This window comes from Hoplias malabaricus, chromosome 16, assembly GCF_029633855.1.
Source record: "Hoplias malabaricus isolate fHopMal1 chromosome 16, fHopMal1.hap1, whole genome shotgun sequence".
NCBI lineage: Eukaryota > Metazoa > Chordata > Actinopteri > Characiformes > Erythrinidae > Hoplias > Hoplias malabaricus.
The window spans coordinates 16653984-16680101 of NC_089815.1; the positions used below are offsets into that span (position 1 = coordinate 16653984).

At 38.3% G+C, this 26118-nt stretch overlaps 1 protein-coding gene across 1 annotated transcript in view; it reads left to right on the forward strand.

The window, feature by feature from the left end:
- The first annotated feature begins 10187 nt into the window (after nucleotides 1–10187).
- Nucleotides 10188–26118, forward strand: part of frem1b (Fras1 related extracellular matrix 1b) — a 31554-nt gene continuing 15623 nt past the window's right edge. Inside the window, exons 1-18 of the mRNA XM_066647980.1 lie at nucleotides 10188–10421; nucleotides 10815–10909; nucleotides 11573–11862; nucleotides 12647–12846; nucleotides 14212–14535; nucleotides 14832–14940; nucleotides 15094–15225; nucleotides 17014–17358; nucleotides 17596–17738; nucleotides 17956–18152; nucleotides 18400–18490; nucleotides 18598–18765; nucleotides 19785–19993; nucleotides 20231–20324; nucleotides 20464–20716; nucleotides 22901–23095; nucleotides 25459–25644; nucleotides 25736–25932. Of these exons, the coding sequence (XP_066504077.1) occupies nucleotides 10188–10421; nucleotides 10815–10909; nucleotides 11573–11862; nucleotides 12647–12846; nucleotides 14212–14535; nucleotides 14832–14940; nucleotides 15094–15225; nucleotides 17014–17358; nucleotides 17596–17738; nucleotides 17956–18152; nucleotides 18400–18490; nucleotides 18598–18765; nucleotides 19785–19993; nucleotides 20231–20324; nucleotides 20464–20716; nucleotides 22901–23095; nucleotides 25459–25644; nucleotides 25736–25932 (3462 nt within the window). The remainder of the gene's footprint in view (nucleotides 10422–10814; nucleotides 10910–11572; nucleotides 11863–12646; nucleotides 12847–14211; nucleotides 14536–14831; nucleotides 14941–15093; nucleotides 15226–17013; nucleotides 17359–17595; nucleotides 17739–17955; nucleotides 18153–18399; nucleotides 18491–18597; nucleotides 18766–19784; nucleotides 19994–20230; nucleotides 20325–20463; nucleotides 20717–22900; nucleotides 23096–25458; nucleotides 25645–25735; nucleotides 25933–26118) is intronic.

The following is a 26118-nucleotide window of genomic DNA, read 5'->3' on the forward strand; positions in this document are numbered from 1 at the left end:
TTCATTAATCTCCTCATTCTTCCAGAGTTTCTATGAGTAATCTACGGAACCCTTAAGGGAATACATGAGCTATGTTCAACCCAATCACTATCTCCTGCATTGCTTGATAGACTCATTTCCATGAATGTAGAGAAGAAAACTCAATGATTTAAAATGAATACCACACCATCAGTCTGACCCTTATAGAAATGTAAGTCAGTACTCAAATATCTAGTTCCCATTGATGGCCTGTTCCTTAATGAAGTGTAGATACTTGGTTGTTAGATGCTTGGATTTAGAAATGTTCAAAAACTTAAATGTCAAAATGTTATCTTGTTGCTTTCTGGTAAACGAGTTGCTTTAATATCATCTCAACATGGTGCTTCAGTTTTGAAACTTTGTATGAACAGAAAATAATAGGCTTTCCATGATCATACACAGTCAGCAACTGACAAAATAATGGGCTTTTTTTGGCACTGGTTATATAATTTTCAGATTACACATTCACATAACAATAATTCTAAGACAAGGAATAAAATAAATAAATAATAAACCAATTAAAAGAAAAATTCAGACATAGCAATAACAGAGGGCATGCTACAGTAGGCTCATAAGATAAACTATTTTTATTGTTTATTATTTTTTGTTATTATTGTAGACATTGATATGAAGCACCGAACTTCTCCAGACCTTCCAATGACAAGGGTATGTATTTTCATCTTTCCTGTTTTTGAAATACCAGAAACACCTCTGTGACCATGGCTATATATCTAACGGCGGTCCGGCAAAACTAAGTTTGCATAGTTTCTCTTTGCTCTTGTTTTTAAAAGAACACACCCACTCAGTTTTCAGTCTCTGCCAGTAAAGTGGCATTGTTGTCTCAGCACTTTGTCCCAAACTTGTCCCAAAATTTTTTAATTCAAGATTGCAAAAAATGTAGGTCTTTTACCACCTACTATACATAATACTGAGGAAATATTCCAGGAATTTGAAGAAATCTCAATCCTTGTAAGGCAAGGCCAGAAAACAGTTGTTAGCTGTGAAAGCAGCATTACATACATCAGGAGCAGACAACTGATCATCACAAATTGTCTGATTCATTTTGCTGTTTGTACAAAATGTTGTTTATTCAGACAGTATTTAATAGAAATCCGTGTGCTGATATTGAAGCAAAAGCTGTTTGGCTTATATTATATTTGTGCTTTGAATCTCATGAGTTTGTGTCCATTTGGTTTCTTCCTTGGGTTTTTATAAGGAGATTTTTTGAGTGATGCTTCCTCTCAGTGTTTCTTCCTCAAGCTTTCATGATTTTTTTTTCCATTAACTGCTGCCTTCTGTGATACTCATTACTGGGAAGGACCTGCAGATCTAAGCTGATTTTGGATCATTGTAGTTATGCGCCATGTGCAAAGTATATTTGTACTACATGTTTTTGCATATTATTTTCTTCTATGTTTTTATTTGAAGACATTATGACATCAGTGAAGATAATAATTTATTTGTTTGTTTTTCATTTTTATTCATCTTTTATTTTGTCAGTAAAACATTTCTGATTGTTTAATTAAGATATATATTGATTAGTTGTGATGACTTAGTGAATGGGTGGGGTTTTGTAATTGTTAACAATCTTTTTTTTTTTCATTAACATGCTGAAGACATCCTTGTGCTGAAATGTGTTTTTGCTTTTATGTGAGACCAATTACTAAACATGGCAAGTAAAAAATAATAATAATAATAGTAATATGCCCTGAAGAATATATTATTTCAGAGTGCACTCAAAAGGAGACACATTACATCTGTGTATATTTACATGTGCACGTAAATCAGTGCAGAGCTTTCTTCATCGCAGTAATCTTTTGAAAATGTCTGATTCAACCTGTTGTTACAGGAGTCTCTGCTCTGGTCCAACAAAATTATGACTGCGTCAACCAACTCTGGATTGAGGGGATAGATAAAATCTGAGACAGAAAAAAGTTAAAGGCCAGATTATGACAGGTGCCCCAGGCCTAGGTGGGCACTTGGCCAGTGCCATGCCACGGTCTCCTGTTTCTAAAGTCTGAATGTGAAAGGGTAGCAGTCAGAATGCATCAGCAGTGAGTGGGCACTTCAAATGGGATTAAAGCTAAAGCCTGCTGTAGTTCCTGGCATCCTCTCAATTCACTGACAGTGTCAAATGAAGTCACACTAATGAAAAGTCCGAACTAGGCGACTTAGTAAAACTTTCTCAAGTTCATGTGAGACCTTTATTTTCAGAAATAATGCTGAAATGTTAAATGCTTAATGGACGATTTAATGGTTCAGATCTAAATTAAAGGAGAAAGCAGAAAAACACATTTTCATATTGTCACAAGTCATATTGTTGTGGATAATCATCTCCCTGTTCTTTACTATTTTAAGTTGAGAAATGTTATTCTAGGATCATTTCAGTTTGCCCATGCAGTCTTTCACAGAGTGGTGAACACCTCCTCATCTTTACTTCTTAAAGACTCGCTGAGACACTCTTTTTAAATGTCACTGACATATTGTCAATTATTTATGTTCATTCATTCATTGCCTGTAACTGCTCATCCAGTTCAGGGTTGCAGTCCAGAGCCTACCCAGAATTATTGGGCACAAGGCAGGAACACACCCTGGAGCTAGTCCTTCACAGGGCGACACAAACACTAACACACTCACACCTACAGACACTTTTGAGTCGCCAATCCACCTACCAACGTGTGTTTTTAGACTGTGGGAGGAAACCAGCATACCCAGAGGAAACCCATGCGGACACAGGGAGAACACATCAAACTCCTCACAGACAGTCACCCAGAGCGGGACTTGAACCCACAACCTCCAGGTTCCCGGAGCTGTGTGACTGCAACACTACCTGCTGCACCACAATGCGGCCCCCAATTGAGCAACCGGCTACCACGTCCTGTAAAGCATCATTTTAACCTTTAGTCAGTGACTGAGTGAGTGAGAAAATGCGTGACCGAATGAATGACTGAATGAGAAAATCAGTGAGTAAAAGAGTAAGTGAATATAGTGAACGTGTAAGGGAGTAAATGTGTTAGTGAGATACAAGTTAGTTCCATGAAGTATGTCACATTTAAAAATGGTGATGAAAAAGCTAACTTTAACGGCAGCTAAATTTACTCATGCATACCTTGAGAAAAGTATGCAAGGGAAACTAATTTCATGCAGTAGCTCAGCCAGTGCAGGACACAAATATCAGTGTCTTGTTAAACATTCCTCAACACAATCCTGATTGGCTGCAACACTGGATTAATTAGAGTTAACATGACAGCGCCACCAGTCCTGCCTGCTTGCACCCAAATCTGTTAATCACAGCACTTACTGCTCACTCTCTTTCTTTCTGTGTGTGTGTGTGTGTGTGCTTTCACAAACTTTGGTTTTCTGTTGCAGTAGTAACCATTAGAAGATTGTACATAGAAAATTATATGAAATTCTTTTCATCAGTGCATGGTAATTGAAGGGCAACAGCAATATTCTTGCTGTAAATTCAAAATACATGTATTGATTTTCAAACTGGAAATAATTAGGTCTTTTTATGGAAGCAAATCAGCATCAAATCTAAAATGAAAATGTTATCATTTTGACACAGCTTTTGCATCATAATATCGAAAATGTTCATTAAAATTGGGAAATAAATTTTCATATGAATAAATATATACACAAAGCATCCTAATCTCATAAAATATCAATAGAAATCTACCAAATTGAAAACGTAAAAGGAATTAATGAATTTGAATTTTCCTTTTGATCACACCCTAATAGCAAGGAGATGGCAGACCACGGTTGGTCAACTGAGGGCATGTTGGATGTCCACTAGCGTTTTGCACAGCGTTTTATGGGTGAACCACCAGTGATTAAACAAAATTTTAGACAAAATGCTACATTTTAGAACTTTTCCATTCTCAGTCCGATTTAGTTTTTTTTTTTCATCCATTAGGTTCATTTATTATACTTTATAAATTAGATTAGTAAATAGTTTTAATCCAGCAGTGTCAACATTTTCAGCATAATCATTTTATATCAGATGTACATTATTATATATGACAGTGTTTTAGGGCCAGGGATTAAAAAAAATAAGAGAGATCCGGAGAAAATGGTGCTGGAAACCCCAGTTAATATATACTAAAAAAAGGAACAAGAGCCTGTGAATGGAGTTGTCGTTCGCAGAAAATATTGAACTAGGGCATGTCAACAATGTTTGTTTCCCTTGCAGCATGTGCTATATCACTTGTGCTCCCCCAGGGCAATGGATGTATGTACAGCAGCTCAAAAACTCTGGCCAAGCTGGATCCAACATCAGGCCCAGACACAATGATGATAGTAAAGAATCATCCAAAAAAAAATTCATTCATTCACAAATCATTATTATTATTTGAGTTTTAAGTATATTCAATGTACGGTGTTGGACCGCAGTAAAGTTGGTTTGCGGTTGTCAGCTGTAACTAATGCAGTTACGTACATCCGCAAAAACTGGTGCATTTTTCTGTTCCTGATTTGTGAATTCTCATGACGTCGCTTTTCACGCGGTAATACGCGTATAACTGATATAAAGCGTATAACTACAAAAGTAAAGCATTCAGATTAGTGATGGGAATTTCGGCTCTTTTTGGGGAGCCGGCTCTTTTGGCTCCTAAAGGGCTCTTTGTTTTACCACTTATTTCCACTGGTACAGAACAATATTACCTACATTTTACATGACTATATGGACAAAATAAAACACCTTAATAAAAAATCACTGGTAAACTCTGAAATATAGCCAATGGAACCCAAAAGGTAGGTATTACAAAATAGATTATTAAATTAAATGATCATCCATTTCTGGATAATAAAATAAACAAATACTCTGCAAAGTGCAAAACAGCAGCATTCAACGGTAGTGATTAAAACAACCACAACTGTCAACAAACATTTAACTGATTTAACATTTTCTTCAACTATTTTTTGGAAGGCAGATAGGCATTCGGGAAAACCAAGTGTCTCAGCTTGGAGGGTTGGAGGATTGGAGCTTGCTTGTTGTTCTCTGATTGGTTGAATGACAAACCTTAAAAAAATGGCTCGGTCTTAGACGGGAACCGGCTCTCATCGTTCAGTAACAAGAGCCGGCTCTTTGAACCGGTTCGTTCGCGACCGACACATCACTAATTCAGATGGATAAAAACCAGGCTCAAATTAACCAGGCTGAATTGTGAAAACCTTCAGTTTGTCCGTCGTCGATGGCTTGTGTCCCGCTAGCAAGGACAGTGAAACAAAGTGTAAAATAAACGCGATTTTTTATTTTGGCACGTGATGTACAATACAAATGACATCTTCGAAACTTTGATTAAGCAGTGCTCAATTTGTGAAAACTTCCACACACACAATTCGGTGTATTTTAATGTGTTTTACACTTATACTCTTGCTTACATGCGTCACAATACAGTGCTTGAACATTTAGGGCAAATATTGAGCATTAATTCGACTTCATGAGAATTCACAAATCAGGAGCAGCCAACTGCATCAATGTTTGCGGTGACTGCATTAAGGAGTTACAACCGATAGAAATTTTAACCACTAATCGCAAGCCAACTTTACTGCGCTTTCTGTTGGTACAACTGACTGAGGAGGAACCGCATGTGGGGCCTACGCTGCACCCGACTTTCTCAGAGCAGCTCCTCAGACGGGAGGATACCTCGGTTTGCTGCAGTAGTCTATATTTAGCGTAAGGCTAATAAATGTATAGGCTAATTCTGATGTGTATTTCTCCCTTGTGAGTGTGTGTGTGTTTAAATACTCAGTGTCACTGCTGAACTGAGAATAGCAGAACATTACGGTGACCAGACGTCCTCTTTTACCCGGACATGTCCTCTTTTTTAGACTTAAAAAAATGTCCGGGCGGAATTTCACAAACGTCCGGCATTTTGTTTTTTCTAGAGCTTACATAGAACTTTGAGAAGCGTTTCGTTCACAAACTAGTCCCGCCCTCCCCTACTCCGTTGGGTTCGCTTGAGTGAGAAGGGGGCGTGGTGAAGTAGCCTAAAATCTTCTGATTGGACGTCTGACTGTAGAGCTACCGTTATTGGCCGTTATTGGCCGTTATTGGCTTTGTAATTTAATTAGTCAGTCTGCACGTCAGTATTCCTTGTTTACGTCAGGCAAATTTCATGTATTCTATGCCGAAACGTAAATGTAAGTTCTCGAATTAATTAAAAAAGAAATTCCTATGTTTTGTGTAGCAAATAAAGGTTTAAAGGACCTAAAAGCACACATAGGTTCAGCTAAGCATACAACGGATTTATTTTATCAATAAAATGATGATGGATGGAAAATTCTTGTTTTTTTTATTGAAATTTAATTTTCAATAACTTTTCAACCAAGTTACATAAGACTTTAAAACTTGGTTGAAAAGTACACTACTGTGCGTTTTTGGAAAGTGGGAGGAAACTGGTGGACTCACCAACCTCCTTACAGACAGACACATGGAGCGGTGTCCGACTTTGTGCCCTATTTACTATATAGTGCACTATTTGGCGTTCTCCAATTTTGTACTAGTGTCCGAAAATGTAGTGGACAATTTTCAGTGCACTCAAACAATCCCACAATGCACTGCAAAAAGTAGTGTATGACCTAAATACACTAGCAGATATCAGATTACCCATAATCCAGTGCATTGTTTGGTAAAAATCCACACGAGCTAGTGTCCAAAATCATTCACTAACTTATATAGTTAAAAATATAGGAAATAGTGAATAAAGGAGACATTTCGGACACAGGGCTAGTGCTTTTTTTTTAACTCTCTCAGACACATACTCATTCAAATGTGTATGTTACATGACTCACATTAGGAATTGCACATCAAAAGACACTATTTCTCACAATCAGGTATTGTTCGACAAGGGGATGCTAGTATGCTTTGTGTTATTTTAAATTTTATTCCAAACGAAATCTTCCCAATCATTAGTCATTGCCTGTTTAATCCTGAAAGACTGGAATTCCCCAATCACAAACAATGCCTTCATCCTCAGAGGCTGAAGTCCAGCACATGCTTCTTCTGAGACTGGAGAATTATGATAGAGCCAACGCTTTGACAATAAGCCCTTAATATTTTTTAGTTCGTTACAATTGACTTTCCAACAGGTGTTTCTGTACAGTGGATGAAAAGCACAGAAAAAAGAACACACCGAATTGTGACATATTACCCTCTAAATCTTAGACACTAAAAGTAATCTTTTTATTTGCAGTTTTATTCTTTGAAATTTCAGTGAAATCACCAACAGCTTTAAAGATGTAACTGCTGCAACATTTAAATTGGAATGGAACATTATAATAAAAGGTTAGTCTATAAGATAACATCAGTTTTATAGTCCCTTTTGAGTTTAAGTAAATATATTTTCAGATTTTAAATATTCATAATTTAGCTTTGAGAAAAAATGTTTGCTACTGGGGCGGCATGGTGGCGCAGCAGGTAGTGTCACAGTCACACAGCTCCAGGGGCCTGGAGGTTGTGAGTTTGATTCTCGTTCCTGGTGACTGTCTGTGAGGAGTTTGGTGTGTTTGGGTTTCCTCCGGGTGCTCCGGTTTCCTACCACAGTCCAAAAACACACGATTGGCGACTCAAAAGTGTCCGTAGGTGTGAGTGAATGTGTCTGTGTTGCCTTGTGAAGGACTGGCGCCCCCTCCAGTGTGTATTCCTGCCTTGTGCCCAATGATTCCAGATAGGCTCTGGATCCACTGCGACCCTGAATTGGATAAGCGGTTACAGATAATGAATGAATGAATGTTTGCTACTGCTGCACCTTTTAAGTTTTATTGGAAAATGTAATCCCAAAAGTGACCCTTGAAACTGTTCCAAAGGATTATTTTTGATTCCACATGGCACTTTTAGGTTTATGATTGTAAATGACAACATAAAATAAGTTTTATTGAAATTGCTTAATTGTTTATTCTCTTTAGTGAGTGTGGCAGAGTATGGAAGAGCGTCTCTTGGCCTCCAGCTGAAAGAGAAGGGGCAGACATTGCAGGAAATGTATTAGGCAGCACAGCAGGGGGAAACATGCCTTTGTCTCACAGGTCAGCTGAGGGTGAGAGACAGACTGTGAGTGTGTGTGTGTGTGTGTGTGTGTGTGTGTGTGTGTTGGGGGTTGAGAGATGGTTGCATGCATGTAGACAGAGAATATATGCAGATTTGTTGTGTAACAGTTGGTTTGGAATATGTGTGTACTGTGTTTGTGAAAATATTTGTTATACATTTTTGTCAATCACATCATTTGTCAAACAATAAACAAAAATTAATTAATTAATTAAATATATGGCTATATTTTTATTTTATTACATATATATTTATATATGTATTTGTCCATTCATTTGACACTGTCATTTTTTTTGTTACTGTGTGTAGGTGTTACAAAACTTTCTCTCCATTTCCCCCAGATGTAACACCTCTTTCCTACGAGGAAGGTTTGAATGCCATAAAACATCAAAGTGTCTCACATGCGCTCACACTCAACTAAAAGGCCTGCCTTTCCAACTGTTCAACAATGGAAAACTCACTTAGAGCTGATCTTAATCATAAACCACAGACTATCAAACTATTTTCCCTTTCCCCTTCTCTCTCTCTCTCTCTCTCTCTCTCTCTCTCTCACTCTCACTCTCACTCTTACTCTTTTCCCGCACGTGTGTGCGTCTCTATTCCACCCCCAACCCCCCCATCCCCATCCCCTCCCCTCATGCTACCCTCTCTCTCTTTTTCTCAAAGCAGTGGGGTCTGAGGCATGTCTCCTTTAGGGAATAAGAACATCTGGGTTTGTAAGTACAGCAACAGAAGAGTAAAAACTCTTGGAACTTCTCTGCACATTTCCTGTGTTTGGAGGTCTGACTTTTCATTCTCTCTCTCTCTCTCTCTTTCTCTCTCACTCTCTCTCTGCTGTGTGGTGGTGCTGCTTCACTATAAGGTCTGGCAGAAGAGCAGTCTTTAACAGCCGTACCACCTTTCTTTCTTTTGTTTTTGTTAACCTTCTTTCTTTCTCTCTGTGTGTTTTTGTTTGTGTTGTGTCATGGTGGTCTTGAAGACTGGCTGTAGAAAGGCTGAGCTGGCAAGATTCTTCTACCACAGGCTCTCAACAAACATGCTGCATGAAAGGCCAGCAGAAGAGACTCAGCTGAAGCAGGTATGTAACAAAAAGTCAGTGGTTTCGGAGCCTCGCTTCACTGTAGGTGTTTGACAGATAATGCATTGAGACTAAAGGTTCCAGTGCAAATCCTCCCTCTACAGCCCCTCTCTTTACAACCTTTTTGCGTAATGAAACAAATAGTTTGTGTGAGTCATTTTATTGTGTCCTCAGGAAACTGCAGGGCTTCTCCTGTGTGTGTCTAACGTAGCCTCGTTTGTCTGTACATGTTAACACATTTTAAACGTCTGTTTACACTTCAGGAGTGCACATGTGCAGTTACAATGGATTTTGGGCCTTCTTCTAACAAAGAATCTCTCTTACTAATGTAATCATTATTTTGAAAAAGGATTTAAACTCTGAATTTCTTTCAACTTTACTTTGGCTTTTGAGAGTGCTCTCAGTCTCCAGCCAAGCATCTAAACATTTCTTAAATGCTTTTGATGCAAAAAATACCAAAGCATGTTTTTATTTGGATCAAAAAAGCCACCACAGAAGTGTCCTTCATCTCTAAAGAAAAGTTAATGTTTCTGAAATGCACCACTGTTCTGTGTACATAGCACCTGTGTCTTGCAATTCTAGTGTCTGGCCAAAAAAAAAGGAAACTGCAGTAGGTCTGCAGTTCATGTGTTATTTTGATCTGCCTAGTGATTTCATTCCTTTACAATTTGCACAGGCTTAGTTAACCCTTCCACTTCCATAGTGCTTTGGACCACAAAATGATTTACAGAGAAGAGACAATTATTTAGTTGAGTTTCTATGTTTAATGATGATAATTTAAGAAAATATTTGTGCTGTAAATATGTTTTGTCTAAACAGACAATTTTTAGGGGAACATAAATGTCTTTGTTAACGGATAATACAGATGTGGCAGACTAAACTGAAAAATGTTGGAATTTATTTTTTAACCTAATTTTTTTTTCTAGAAACACATGGAAACATATGAGTCCTTGATGAATTCCAGCTAAGAACATTCTTGGATATCTGCTGCACTAAAGTCTAGCACACCTTCTTGTGCTAACAAAAGCAGCTAAATAAACTGAACAAATGGGGAAGGTTGATTTCTTATGGATGCTGCTTGCCTTAAGCCATATTGTACCTCTGAGCCAGACAGAGAGTGTGTTGAGAGTGAATTCTGGACTCCACGTGATCAGAGGCCAGAGTGTGATTGTGACCACAGAAGATCTTCAGTTCAATACTGATGAGAGTTCAGAGGCTTGCAAAGTCGAGGTAGTGCTCAATGAGCCTATGACTCAAGTGGTGGGGAAGCTTACTCCACAGGTAATGACCATATTACACTGATTACCCCTCATCAACACGCAGCACTCATGAAAGAATATGTAAAGCAAACCTTCTCGAAAGTGCAGTGGAGATCCATAAATTCGAGTTTAGGTCCAGGACTAATCTATTTAATCTAGTCCACACAATTTAAAAACTTGGGAGCATTCGTATATTAGAGTAAAATGGGTAGATGTGACTGGAGCATTTAGAGCAAGTAAAGTACAAAGTAGAAATAGATGTTAATGTATTGGCCTGAATAGAGTGAACATAGGATTGCCTGTTGATATGTTTTTTACAATAGTTTTTTTTATCAGTTAAATTGCATCAGTGTCCAAAATATTTTGTGTAAGTCCTTATATCTGTGATGTCTTATGCCATCAATCTTTTTCTTAGGTGTTTGACTGCAGCTTCCTACCTGATGAGGTGAAGTATGTCCATAATGGCAGCCCATTACTGGAGAAAGATACAGTCATGCTGAGAGTATACAGGTACTTTTATATTTTGAATAACTGTACGTACAGCAGTTTTAGATAAGTGTACGTACAATTGGCCTTTTTATTTCTTGTGAATTTGATCTGTAGTTTGGGTCTACTTTGAAGCATTTACTAATTGTATTCTTCTAGAAAGGATTTACGCTACACTGAACGATCGCTGGATTAGGAAAACCTACCTTTTATCTGCACTCACTGTCTTTTATCAACTCCATGACCATACAGGAGAACTTTTGTAGTATGATTTGAGTGGTGGGTCATTCTCAGCGCTGATAAAGAGTGCTCTCTATGAGGAATGACTTGCCTTGGATTGCAAACACTTCTCCACAAAATATTCTCCAGAGAATGCAGTGTCAGGGCTCTATAGCTCAATGGTGGGGAGATTTATACTCCTCTAACTTAGCTTTGAAAATGGTAAGTATAGATTTATGTGCAGCTGCTTCAGAGTGCCTCATTTTATTTCTCTTTTTTTCTCCATGAAGATTTTATAAGCTTTGTATGCAACTGAAAATATTTTCACAATAGATGGACCTTATATCAGCTGAATTCTGTTATTGTTTAAGGTGTCAAAAAAATATGGACATATGTGAACTGAACTGATGTATTCTTTCTTAAACCAAGAAAAATGCATATTCACTGCCTGCATGCTTTTTTTTTCAGGTTCACAGATTCTGAGACATTTACTGAGACATTCCTACTGAATGTTCAGGTGTTGGTGACAGAGAACAGTCTGATAGAGTATGGGAGTGTTCCTGTACTGGTTCCAGCATTGTATGGTCTTTCCAATGCCATTGACAGCAGTGTGCTGACTTTTAGAACTCAGCCCAATGTAAGCTGCACCGTTCGTCTCCTCAGCTCTGAGATTAGAGTCCCTATGCTGGGTCAGGTTGTTACAGAGGATCCTGCTAAGAGAGACCAAGCCCCTGAACCTAGCACTGGCCCAAGAAGAGGTTGGTCAGCTTTAACATAGTTTCTTTACTCATTTAATCAGTGTCTTATCAATGGTTACAACATACTTACTAAAATAAAGCTGTTTTTTTTATTGTGGTCATCAAAATCCTACATCATCATATATTTACCTTAAAAATGTAATATATTTTTAGTTTATGTGAAATGATGTACACATTTGAATGAGGTATTTACAGCACTAACCCAACAAAATTTTTCATAATGCAACAATATAAGCATTATATTATAATAAGTAAAAATAATGAATCTGTTCCAGTCCTGTAACCAATTTGTCATGAAACACCACATATGTACAATGTTGCTTACTGTGTATTTTATTATGTTTGTTAAGAGATTTTTTAAGCAGTGTACTTAATAACATGTCTGTCTACTTTGAGATGTTCAAGTTAATGTACTGCTACAAAAAACATACATTTCATATGAACTATTAATGTATAATAATGATATCACAAAAATCAATACATCACTGAAATACACAGTTTGATTTATCATATTAGTTCTAATTCAGCCAGTGCATTATTACTGATTGCACTCGCATACCTAGATATCTCATAATCCACTTTATTCTAAAAGGTCTAGACAGGTTAAGAAACATCTGTTGCAGACATCAATAGTACATTTTCTACTTATTTTGCGGCACAACTGTTTTATTACAAAACATTAACACAAACAAATTAAATGCATTGATTGAACTGTAACAAAATCAAAGTTTTTTTTGTTGAGTTGTTGTCATTTAAAAATACATATTTTTTAATCATTATCAAGGTCAGCAAACGTCTGTCTTTTGCCCTGGAAACAAGGCCTGTGTCCCTAACACTAGAGAGGTACAGTTCCTGAAAACTAGCTGCAGTCAGTTCCTCACTTCAGGGCTAAAATATCAACACCTCAGCCCTCCTTCCCCAGAGATTGACTACATTCCAGTTAGAGTGGAGCTCAGAGACCAAAACAGCCGAGCCCTCTTTGAGGTAAGATATCACATTAGCGCTTAACACATAATGATCAGCAATTTCATATGACAATACTTACAGCTGTAATCCGAAATATTCAACATCCTTAAAAAAACAAAAAAACAACCTGGGCTTTTTTTCAGTTGGATGATCCAAATAAATAAATAAATAAATAAAACAAAAAAAGAATGATGTAGTTTTTAATGTAGCAAGTGCTTTTGATAATACTGGCTTATTACAGTTATTCAAACCCTATATAATGATGCTGATGTTACTAATTACTTATAATCTCTAAGTTGGGTTTAAACGCTGGGACTAACACATTTGGAACTTTAACTTGCTTCAGTTGTCATGTGCAAACACTATCCAAAATGTGTTTGAAGTGTTAAAACTTGGATGGGAGATAGAACAATTGGTATAGGAACATTTCCAAAACCATGACCATTATTAGAGACAGCATTGAAAGCACTTATAGCACAAAAACATATAACACAGCTGCAAACCTGGCTGACTATGGAGGAAAATGTCATATTGTCAAGAGTCTCATCATTAAAATGAAGAAAATTCCTCTTGTTCATGCAAACGACTTACAGGGGGGCCTCATGTCTTTAGTGATAATTGGACTCTCAAGCAGAGACAATGATTCAAAAGGCTCTTTGAAGTCAACTCAAGCTTGGTTAAAGAATGTCTTGCATTGGCCTTCTGTCTCCAGATTTAAATTCCATAGAAAATCTTTGGTGGTATTTAAAAAAAAGCAGTTGTAGCATGGAATGCATGAAATTTCAATGAGTTGGAAGAATTTGCCTTAGAAATATAGGCAGAGATTCATGCAAAGAGGTGTCCAAACATTGTCAGCACTTGCTGAAATGGCTTATTAGAGGTTATGAAGGCAAAAGAATGCTCCAGCTGTCTGTGATTTAAAAATGAACATGGACATTTTGTCAGGAGAACTAGTTTTTCTTTTAAACACAATTTATAAATTGTGTACTCAGGCTTTTTTAATGAGACTTTTTTGTATATTTCTATTCTATTTTGTACACATTACAACATTATTTTTATGTGTAATGGAGTTGGAATATTCCTGATTGAAGTTGTAGTATTTTTTTATTACAGAATAAATCATTTACAGAATGAATTGAACCTCATTAGTTGCAATGGCCCATAAGATATTTTCACTCATCACTCACAAATTATTTCCTTACTTGTAACTTACAAATTAATTACCTATTGAATAATTTATATAGTTAATTGACTTGTTTGTAACATATATACCTATACATGTACAAGTGTATGGTTTTGTTAAATATTTTACATGTATGTATGTTAACATATTAATGTCTGTTCTCGCTAATAATTACTTCTCCCTCTCCCTTGCACTGTCAGGCTGAGAGTGTTTGGATCCCAGTCCTGATCCAAGGTGCCATGCAGAACCAGCCTCCTCATGCTGCCTTCATGTCCATGTTCATTCTGGAGGTTGATCAGTTCATCCTGACACCCATGACAACTGCAGCCCTGGATGCCAAAGACGATGAGACACCTCAGGCCCAGCTGATCTTTAATGTGACCAAGCCACCTGCAGAGGGCTACATTACACATCTAGATGACCACACCAAGGCTGTCTCTTCCTTCTCCTGGCAAGACCTGAACGAGATGAAAATTGCTTACCAGCCTCCAAACGGCAGTCATGCTAGTAGACGGAACTATGAGGTGAATACAAGGATTGTTTTCATGTTCGGTGTTTCAAAATTCATTGCGTTTAGAAAATTAAATAACAACAACACCAACAACAAATAGAAAGAACATAGCAGAAATATAAATACATGATTGTCATCTTCTGTTTCATTTATACCTTTAAGGTTTTTGGGTTTTTTTCTCCCTGGTGAAACAACAACCCCTAAAACATATTTTATTAAAAAATCTTTCAAAATTAAATATGCATGAATACACATTCATTTGTGTTCTTTTTTTATGTTCTCTTAGTCATGATTTTGTTTGATTTACAGGTTGAATTCCAGGCTGTCGATGGCTTCTTCTCAACTAGCCCTCCTATAATGGTCCATATCTCTATCCGTAAAGCAGAAACCAATGCTCCACGAGTCTCCTGGAATCTGGGTATGTCCTCAGATATACAGAATGGGCACAGAGTGGGTTTTTTTGATTATTAATAAACTGCTAAATGAAGTTCATTTAAACTTAAATCTTTCAAGTTTCCAGATTTTTATATTACTAGAGTTAAAAGTGCTCACAGTGAATCTTTTAATATAGGACTGGATCTGCTGGAGGGTCAGTCCAGACCAATCACATGGGAGAATCTGCAGATTGTTGATAATGATAACATAGACGCTGTCACTCTGGTAGCTGTGGACGGTCCTCTGCATGGACGGCTGAGTGTTCGAGGTGTAGTAAATGTACTCTGTTCATATTACAATATTAATGTGGTAATATTTAGTTGCAAAATTCTTGTTTTAGAAAAATCTTTTATTTCCCTTCGCACAGTCTACTCCATTTTTTCTCCATGACTGTTGTTCGGTCAGGATAAATCAATGGTGATGCTGTTTCCCTTCCATGTGCTTTGCGTCTATTATGCATGCACAGCTCAGGAAGCATAAGTGAGGTGGCCTGCATGTGTTTGTTAATCAGGTGTAAAATACACCGGTGACTCTGTGCCTAGGGCCCCCTGCACAAAGATGTCTTCAGTGTCTCGGCGTCTGTCCTTCCACTCCAGCGGGTGGCGAGACGGGACTTGTTTTGCACAAGGCCTGAATGCAGCAGATTGTAAAGACTTATGTCATTTCATGCCACTCTGCACATGGGCCAGATGTACAACACAAGGTCATTTAGCTGTCAGGCCTGTTAGTTTAGAAAGCTTTGTGGAGAGGTGACAGTCAAATGTCCAGATATGCAGTACTAGACTAAAAACCAGGCGTCTGAATATAGAACATATGTTAAATTATCTGTTTTTGTTTTTAATTCAGAGAAAGCAAATAATCAGGGTTTGACCATCATGCATAAATAAATATGTAGTCTGCAGTTAGAAATATTTAAATATGGCTTTCTATTAAAAAATCAAATAAAGCAGAGTTGTGCCTGTGATCTCCCATGAAAGCTGTGGTGGACTGTTTTGATTTTTGGTTTGGAGTATCTCCAGGCTCATGGCCCAGTGCCTTGAGTCATCCCTTGATGGAAAACCACCTGGTCAGTACCATTCCCTGTCCTACTCAAACAACTTCTCTCACTCGCATCCAGCACTCTCCGTTAATTACTGTTTACATTTTTTCCCTTGGTTTTATATATTTATAAGTTACAACATCATTGTGAAGGAAGCAAAACTGCTCCTAAAGTTTTGCTCCCCAGGCTCATCTACTCTATACGAGAGCACCTGTTTGCTCATTATAGATGTGTTGCCTTTCAGTACAAGTGCTGGTCCAACAGAGCTCTCTCTCTGGAGGACTTGGTGGGGCACTGGGAATTGATCACTCACACCTCTAACTCAGGGACTCTAACCCTGGGGAAAGTCACCATTCGGCTGGTCCAATGCCTTCGGCCAAATGGAACAGTGCCTCTGCCTCCACGTTCTGTCCTCTTGAGTCAGGTGTCTGCACAGAACATATTTTTTTCCGGGCTTTTTTGGGCCTGATGCCCACAGCCACCTTTGGGCCCAATTACTAAGTTGTTTCTCCATTGGACTTGTAACTGGTTCCCCCTTGATAAAGTTGCTAATTAGGTTTGCTGTGCAACCAGTCATCACTCAATCTGTCTGGTGACCTTGCCCTTCTGTCTCCCTGGCAAGCAGAAGATGCCCATGCTCACTATGGGCAGCAGCCATTGCCTGGGAAAGGCGCCATTTTTCTTTTTGTTTTTCAGCAACGGGCTGGGAAACGGAGCCAGGGCACGTGCCTTTAGGCAGAAACAAAACTTGTTATTTTTCATATTATTGTCCAAAAACATATTCATGAGTGCAAAATATGGATGAATGAGAAAATGAGATGAGGACAATGTGATGGGATGATATGAAAGTTATGCTCAATATTAATTCTGCCTTTGACCTGAAATTATTTTTTAAATTTCCAAGTGAGAACTGAAATAATAATTATCAGAAGCTGAGAGCACAGAATTTGGTCTGCTTTAGTGCCCTTCATATTCTTTTACTGAATGGATGAACTGCATCTTTCATTTGCTACTCAGGTGGGAAGGGCTTCATGTTCAAAGTGAAGGACATACGTGAGGGTGTGGTGGTTTATCATCACTCTGACAGTGACACCACTAGGGACTACATTGTCTTCAGAATCATGGACGGCCGCCACAGCATTCGTCACAAATTCCCCATCTACATCCTCCCAAAAGATGACACTCCTCCTTTCCTTATCAACAATGTGGCCATGGAGGTGCAGGAGGGGGGCTCAGTGCTGGTGGAGGAGTACATGCTTTTGGCATCAGATTTAGACTCTAGTGACGACTATATACAATACCAGATCATTACATCACCGCATGCTGGAGAGCTGGTCAAAAAAAACTCTCCACATGACCCAGGTTGGTACAGTTTTCGTTAATTCAAGTCCTCATTTTATAAAAAAAAAAAAAAAGACTGAAAGAGCAAAAAGATTTGATTTCAGAAAAACTATGCTTTATAACAGCATTACTGGTATTTCCACAATGTTTACAATTGAACTAAGATTTTGAAATCTTATAAATGTGATCGTCGTGCATAAGATGATGTCAGGACTAGGGTCAATGCAGATTTATGAGTTATATTATGTTGTTGGGCAGGTACTTCTGTGAAGACTTTCTTACAGAAGGACTTATTTCATGGCCTAATCTACTACAGACACTCAGGGGAGGAGATGTTTGAAGACTCATTTGATTTCATCCTCTCTGACATCCATGAGCCTCCAAATCTATCTGACAGACATGTGAGAAATTTTAAAACATTATACTAAAAATAACATGTGCTAACAGTAAATCGGTTCAGTTCACATACTGAATGCATAAACATTACCTCATTCTAATGCCGTTAACTTTATTATTTTGGAAGGTAACATAGCTGTTATACCATTTCTGTTGCCAGTATATATTTTTGAACCTTTATTTTATAATGTATATTGATCCTCTCCTCTGATGTATTCACAGACAGTAGTGATTCATGTGTTCCCGGTGAAAGACCAGCTACCAGAAGAGGTCTCTGGCACAGTTCGTTCCATTACCTTAAAAGAGACTGAAGTTATTTACATCACACAGAGCCACCTTCACTTCCGAGCCCCTGAGCACCCAGACAGTGACCTCATGTACCATATCATACAGCCCTGTTTCAGCCCTGCCAAGCCTGGGTAGGTGCTATTACCTCTCTTCACGTAAAGAAAAGAATAAATTTTGAAATGATGTGCTTTAAAAAGTAATTTCAGCATATCTTAAAGAAATGTAAGATTTATTTTTCAACTTTTAAAATGTATAAGTATGTATAACACTTAATCTTTTTTTAATACTTGAAAGAATTAAATCTTGAAAAGCATATATTTAAAATCCGCTGAATTACTGACAGACTGAAATATATAGTTTCTGATTTTGAATATCCAGGCTACCAGAAGCAGGAAGACTTTTCTACACAGAAAGCACTAAGACCATGAGAAAAGATTTCATGGTTCCAGTGCTCAAGTCATTTACTCAGGTGTGAGGTACAATTTATTCCAGCTGAGAAGACTTCTTAGTTTTGTGCTGATTAATCTTGCAATAATATTACATTTTTTAAATTTCTTTTTTTGTTACATTTCTCAGCATGCTGTGAACCATCACAAAGTGGCCTACATGCCACCTTTAGAGGATATTGGTCCTGAGCCACTCTTTGTGCAGTTTATCTTCTCTGTAAGTGACCAGAAGGGGGGCACTCTTACTGGACTTGTGTTCAACATTACAGTCACACCTGTGGATAATCAGACCCCAGAGGTAATGAAGCTATCTTGATTAATGTCCTTATTGTCCATTCATTTTTCTATATGAAAACACATGCTTGTGTGCTCACACTGTGAATCATTTCTTGATTTACGATCCAGTAGAATAAATAAAATTTTTAGCATTCATGAAGGGATGTTAATATTAAAACTGTTTTGAGATAAGTTTCTTTTTAAAGCAATAATAGGGTTGGGTGGTATAATACTCAATTGAAAATGAGGGCGGTATTCATTATGTGTATGGTGTTTCAAATTTCTGTTCTGTGTCTTTAAGTACAAGGCTAACGTGTTAATTTAAGTGCATTTAAAATAGCCACAGGGAGAGGGTGCTGTGGGAGCTCACTGACTGTTGATGTCACACTGAAAACAGGTTGGAAACACAAGCCCAGTAGCCCACCGCAGTTGTGAGTTTAGTGCTGAGTTTGGGTTAAAAGAGAGAGGACGGAAGCTGAAAAGAGATAAAAAATAATCATTAGACACTCCACTTGACTTTATGCTCACAGGTATGAATATATATTAAAATATAAATATGTGTGTTTTTTGCCTCAGTTCACTGGAAAATCATCTGCTGTGCTTAAAAACAAGTGTCTGTTAGTAAGAAAGCTATGTTTCCAAATGATGTAGAGCCTGTCATATTTCACTTATTTTGTAAACTTTCTGTTCATAAATCACCAGTCTTTCAGAAACGGGTTTTTTATTGTCAACGTGTGTGTCGGTGTGTATTATCTGGCTGTGATGAACTGAAAACCCTTTACTCATGAGGCTCACACAGCCCAGCCGGGCACCCCACCACCCACACGTTAATACCATGTACTGTGTGAATATTTTGAGACGGTATGACAGTATGAAAAATTCCTAAGCAAAGAATTGCTTACACTTTAGTCACAAATTTAGCTTATTTGAGCAGGAAGCTAAGCTAAGGTTATGAAAACTTGTTCCTAAATATATTGTTCCCACCTTAACATGTGAAATTAATGTAAATGTTGAATAATATATTTATTATCATCTCTGTAGATTTTCACTAACCTGTTGAGAGTGGAGGAGGGGGGTGGTAGTTTCCTGATGGGCGAGCACCTCCTGGTGCGGGATGCAGACAGTACGGAGGAGAAAATTAGGGTGCAACTGCGAACTCAACCACAGCATGGAACACTGGAATTACAGGGCGCAGTGCTATCAGAGGGAGACAGCTTCCTACTTCAGGATCTAAAAGCACTGAAAGTCAGGTAAGAATAAACAAGGATGGAACCAAAAAGAAACTGTGTGTGGAACAAACACTCACTTTCAGCTCTTTTGATCTTCTTAACAGGGGTGTCCAATTTGGTGATAAGGGTTCATTACAGAGTTACTATGGTGATTTGAACTAAGTCTGTACAAAAAAATGCATGCAAATTTTAAACACTTGTGTTTATTAGTATTGATGATTTTCTAAGTGAAAATAAGTACATTGTATCTTATGGCAGATATATCCACGATGACTCTGAGACTTTGAAGGACACTGTAGGCCTCACAATCACAGATGGAATCAACTCGGCACATGGTGAACTCTTGGTGCAGGTTAGTGATGTCTGCATATAAACAAGACCTAAATAGCTATAAGGAGTAACCTTAAACATCTTCATCATGTAATGCATTATTTAATGCCAGTTGTGACCCTAACATTTTCTTCGTAATGTTTTACTGTCTCCATGTTTAGATCCTCCCTGTAAATGATGAGCCCCCTCAGCTAGGATTAGGCCTGAGGTCTGGACTGTCCTGTGAGGAAGGCAGTCGTGTACAGATCACAAGTGATTATTTATTTGCCACAGATGCGGATAGTGACGATACTCGACTCACCTACATGCTGGCTCGCACTCCGAGCCGAGGCATGCTGCAACGAGACAGAGTCACAGTGGACAAGTTCTCACAGCTGGATGTGCTCAACGGCCTCATCTTCTACCTCCACACAGGTGAGAGTAGGCCTAGCCAGCAGAAGTAAATGTTTTATGATACTGCACCCTGAGCAACCCACATATACTTTAAATTAAGCAGGACATGTATATTCTCTTACTGCCCTTTTTTGATATATGGACAAAGTTAATTGACAAGGCACATTATTGAAACTGTACAAGATCTAATGTAGCTAACAAGACATTTATGATTAAAGCATCATACTCATGTGATTTCAAACAGACATGATTTTGTGGTTTCTGAGTGAATGACTGAAATCTAGTTTAAAGACAGGGGTTCCTACCATTTTAGCTATGGTACATATACTTTTTCTTTTACATAGATAAGAATAGCAGCTCATTTATGCTCATCATCAAATACATATATGCTCTAAGCTTTCCGTCTGTACACTGCATTAATTTCTCCTGTATTTGCACACGTTTTGGAAAACTTATGTATATAGAAGGAACAAATCAAATCACATTTATTTGTATAGCGCTTTTCACAACTGATGTTTTCAGTTTTGACATGAAATTTAAAAATGAAAAGAATGTAAAAAACAGTTGCAAGGAAAACCTCCCTCAAAGCTGATTAAGAAACCTTTGGAGGAACCAAGGCTCACAAAGGGGGGACCTATCTTTATCTGGTCAATCTACTGGTAATAATAGTTAGGAGTCCATGAAAACTTCAGTGTAGGGTGGGCAGCTCCAAGGCAAGTGGTGGTGGCTGGAGCATGGGCAGCTGGTCTGAAGCGTGGAGCAGGAGCTCAACAGTCATCCATCAGTGTCCAGCCGGACAGGTGGGTGGTTGTTTACTCTGAATAAAGTAGAGGGATGGAATTAGTTTAGATATTTTTGGGTGTATGTAAAGCTGAGAATGTAAACTTTTCCAGAGTGTGGTTAATGACTCTGGCAGAGCTGACTATGACAGCTTTAACTAAAAGGAGAGAACCAGTAGGACACACAGACACGGGAGCATCCTGAAACACTGGCATCCCTCCGCTCCACAGTCAACAAACCTGAGTGATCACATGAAGCGGTGGGATGCTTCACTATAATTCCCTGTGTCCGTGGACCCCTGGATCTGCCGCCTTTATCTATGGGAGAGCATTAACTAAACAAATTAATTTTTAACTTAGATTTGAAGATTGAGATTGTGTCTCAGTCCTGATTCTGGACATTTTCTGGAAGATCATTCCAGAGTTGGTGGCTTTAAAAGCTCTTATCCCAGCTGAGGCCTTCTGAATTCTGGGAACTATTAAACATCCACTACTCTGTGATCTGAGTAATTGTGGAGGCTCATAATAGGAAATAACATCTTGAAGGTATTCAGGAGCGAGCCCATGTAGGCCTTTATACGTTGATAACATAATTTTGTAATCGATATGGAGTTTAATCCAATGAAGCGATGATAGAACTGGGCTGATATTTTCAAATTTTCTAGTTTTAGTGAGGACCCTGGCTGCAGCATTTTAAACTAATTAAAGATTAATGAAATTCCTGCTGGTGCATCCTGACAGTAGTGCGTTACAGTAGTCAAGCCTTGAAGTAATAAAGGCATGTACTAATGTTTCTGCATCCTGCAGGGATAAGGAATTTCTTTTCTGGGTGATGTTGCAAAGATGTAAAAAGCTGTCCTATGTGTTGATCAAAACAGAGCAGTATCAGAGGAAACTGTGGGGGCAGTGCAGTCGAAACATAACCACTGGTAAAATAAGTGAATGAATTCTCAATATCCAAGTCAAAAAGTGTTTAATGGCCTGCGTTTTACAGCACTGCATAATTTGTCATTTGTCATTTTTATAGTAAGTAACATTATCTGCACTTCCTTCTCCATCTCCATGTTGGTTGTCATCAGACGCAATCAAACTTTTGACTCTGATCTGGCTTCTGGTAGATGCTTTCCATCCACACACATGTAAAAGACTCATTGAAGTATGTGGGCAGTGATGGTTACAAAATTTAAAACACATGTATGAATTTATGTAAAACCATTTTGGGGGTCATATTTGGGGAGGAAATTTATATTAAATATGAATGTATTGCCTTAGGCATATTTACACACTTTGGCACAAAACTGGGTTCCAAACAAACTAATGAACACAGTGTGCATATTTGAAAATTATGTAAGATAGGAATTATTTTTTTATTTATAATCAACTATGTAGGGATTATTGTCTTATTTGGCTGTTTGTGTATATGTAGGTGGTGAGATTGGACCAGATCCTGTGTCAGACATTGTCACTCTCATAGTATCAGATGGTGAGAGTGGAACGATAGACAGCTGCTGCCAGGAAGATGTTGTCCCACCACCCGTCCCTCTACATGGAACACTTCCTGTGTACGACCTTAACATCACTGTGCTTCCTATTAACAACCAGCCACCATCAATAACTATAGGTAAACATCCATTTCGATCAATTTCTTTGCTGAAACTCAAAATTGTATGTAGACTATTTTAATTGCTTGGTGGCTATAGAGCCATGGAGAATTCATAAGGTCCTCAGTCAACTACATTTTATCAAACAGGTTTAACTTATTTTTGTACAAACAGACATTTATAATTCAATCGTAAGTAGACAAATGTTACCATCACATGTAACAAAATCATGGTGTAATTTAAATTTTTCGTATTTTGAAAATGATTTGTAATGTAATTTAATTAATTTTGTGTAATTAATTCTGAAACTACCACCTTATTACATATAAATAGTACAGAAAATGTATAAGGTCTACAATTTTTCATGGTTAAGCAATTAACCAAAATTCAATGTGTTTTCAATTTTGTTTTGTTGATGTGCTAGAGCCTACTAAAAGCTTCAGGTAATCATTGTGTCCCATGTTGCCGATGGAGACTATCCGGACGCCTTACGCTCATACATAAATCTCACAGCATTTACATTACATTTATTTATTCACAAGAGCTTAAGCCAAGGCAGGGATTTGCTCTAAACCATGCAGACTGACAAGAACCTCTGCAGTTATCAATGGAGAACAGTGACCACTGGGGGACAATGAGACGTAGGGGAAAAGTGACTGGGTGTCAGTTAGACGCCTACATGAAATCCCAGCATGCTTGCTGTTGAGGTATTTCCGGGCATTAGAGTAATATACAGCTGACTGGGATTATGCGGGTAGCACACAGCAAGAAAATGCTACAGCAGACAGCACATAAACACGCTTCCCAGGGATAGAGTGGACAATAAGGAAGAGGAAACACACAATAGAGCTTCCCTCGTTGAGAAAAGACGGCACACAGCCTGAGCTTACCCCTTCGCTTTTCCACCTGCCAAGATTTACCTCTCGTGTACCATCCCAATGGCAATCTCCTAATTCTCCAAATCCTTGGCTAGAAAATGGGGAAGGACTCACCAAGATTGCAACCCCACACCAGACCCGGGCAGGTTTATGACGAAATGATGTTGTTTAATTAATTTGCACTGAATAAGGAATGGCTGGAATAAGAGCATTAAGCTAGTGGAATGAGAGGGAATCTGGCTTTCCCTCTTTCCTCACACGGGGATGGTGGTTTTATCACCTTTATCCCAGACTGTTGGTCATTAATTTCTCTCCTTGTTGCAGAGCCTGATCCAAAACACAGCCCCCTCTGTGCCCATTCCCCATTCATTATTTATCAGTGCAGTAAATGGGAGCAGATGCCAGTGAGCATGGGCATGATGGCTTTATCAGCACCCAGGTGGCAGCAGGCTGGCCAAGAGCCGAAAGAGTGTGGAGCAAGAGGGGAGTAGCATAGAGAGAAAGTGAGGGAGAGAGTAAATAACATAATGAGAGAGAGTAAATAAAATAATGAGACTAAGAGGAAAAAAGAGGGACTACAAGGAGTGTGGGTAATAAAAACATGAGCCTTGGAGGAAAAAGGGCAAAGGAAAAAAAATGGGATACTTGAAAGTTGGGATAAATTGATAAAGGGTATAGTAACATCTCAGGGAATTGTGGTTTGTGATTTATTTGTCATGATGTGCTTTTGATTAAGAAAACCAGCCATTTAGCCATTTGGAATTATTTGCCATGTTATGTTAATCATTAAGATCTCATAGTGTATATGTTGCAATGTTAATTGTTTTTCCAGTATTATATTTGGAAAGAAAATAAAGGTACTACAAATAAAGTATTATCCTTAATTTATTGCGGTTTTATTAAGTAGAGTATAATGTGACTGAAGCACATTTCAAATATGAGCCATTCTAGATATTCATTCATTCATCATCTGTAAATGCTTCTCCAGTTCAGGGTCATGGTGGGTCTGGAGCCTACTGGGAATCATTGGGCGTGATGTGGGAATACACCCTGGACGGGGTGCCAGTCCTTCACAGCACGACACATACACATTCACTCACACCTACAGACACTTTTTTGAAATACCAGTTCACCTACCAACACAGGTGTGGGAGGAAACCAAAGCAACCGGCGTAAACCCATGTGGACACGGGGAGAACACACCAAACTCCTCACAGACAGTCACCTGGAACTGTGTGACTGCAAAAAACACTGCCTGCTGTGCCACTATACCACCCTCCATTCTAGATATATATATATATTTTTTAATATCTTCATTCTCAGTATTATACATGTCTCTTAGTTATTTTGAGGTGAGCTCTGTCCATTATTATGGACGCATTGGAAATTGCATTGGAAGTATTTAAAATATGCACTGTTCTCAATTGTACGCATTTAGCCACAACAAAATCCGCTTTGTGTTGATGAAAGTTGCAAAAGTGAAATTTTGTCTTTTTCACTCTTAGGAAACATGGTTGTTGTGGATGAGGGTTCTAGTGTGTGTCTGTGTGGAGGTGTCTTGACAGCTACAGACACTGACACAAAGCCAGAGCAGTTAATCTTTCAGCTGGAGAGTCCACCTCAGCACGGCTTTCTGGAGAACACCCTGCCCTCACCTGGTTTTGAGAAGAGCAATGCTGGAATTAGAGTGGGTCAGTTTTTATCCATGGGCTCTATCTGAAACTAATGACAAACAACACACTGTTTTAATAATTTTCACTAAGTGATATTGTCTGAATGAAGTTTCTTTCAGCCAGCTCCACCTTGCCTCCGGATTCATCAACTATGTCCAGTCAGAGCACAAGAGATCAGAGCCCACAGTAGACCAGTTCACTATTAGCATCAGCGATGGGGACCATAAGTCAGGGCCGATGCCCTTCTACATCATTATCAACCCCACCAATGATGAGACTCCATCCCTGCAGCTGCACAACTTCACAGTCAGTGATAAGCTTGTAATCGTTGTTCGAAATATTGGAATAAACATTTTCAATAATATAAAAGAATTTGGCTTGCAGGTAGATGTATAAAACAAAAATAATAAGATTAAGAAATGTTTAATATAGCCATAAAGAGAAACATGTAAAACATGTGTAGATTATTCTAAAATTGCTGAGTACACAGTA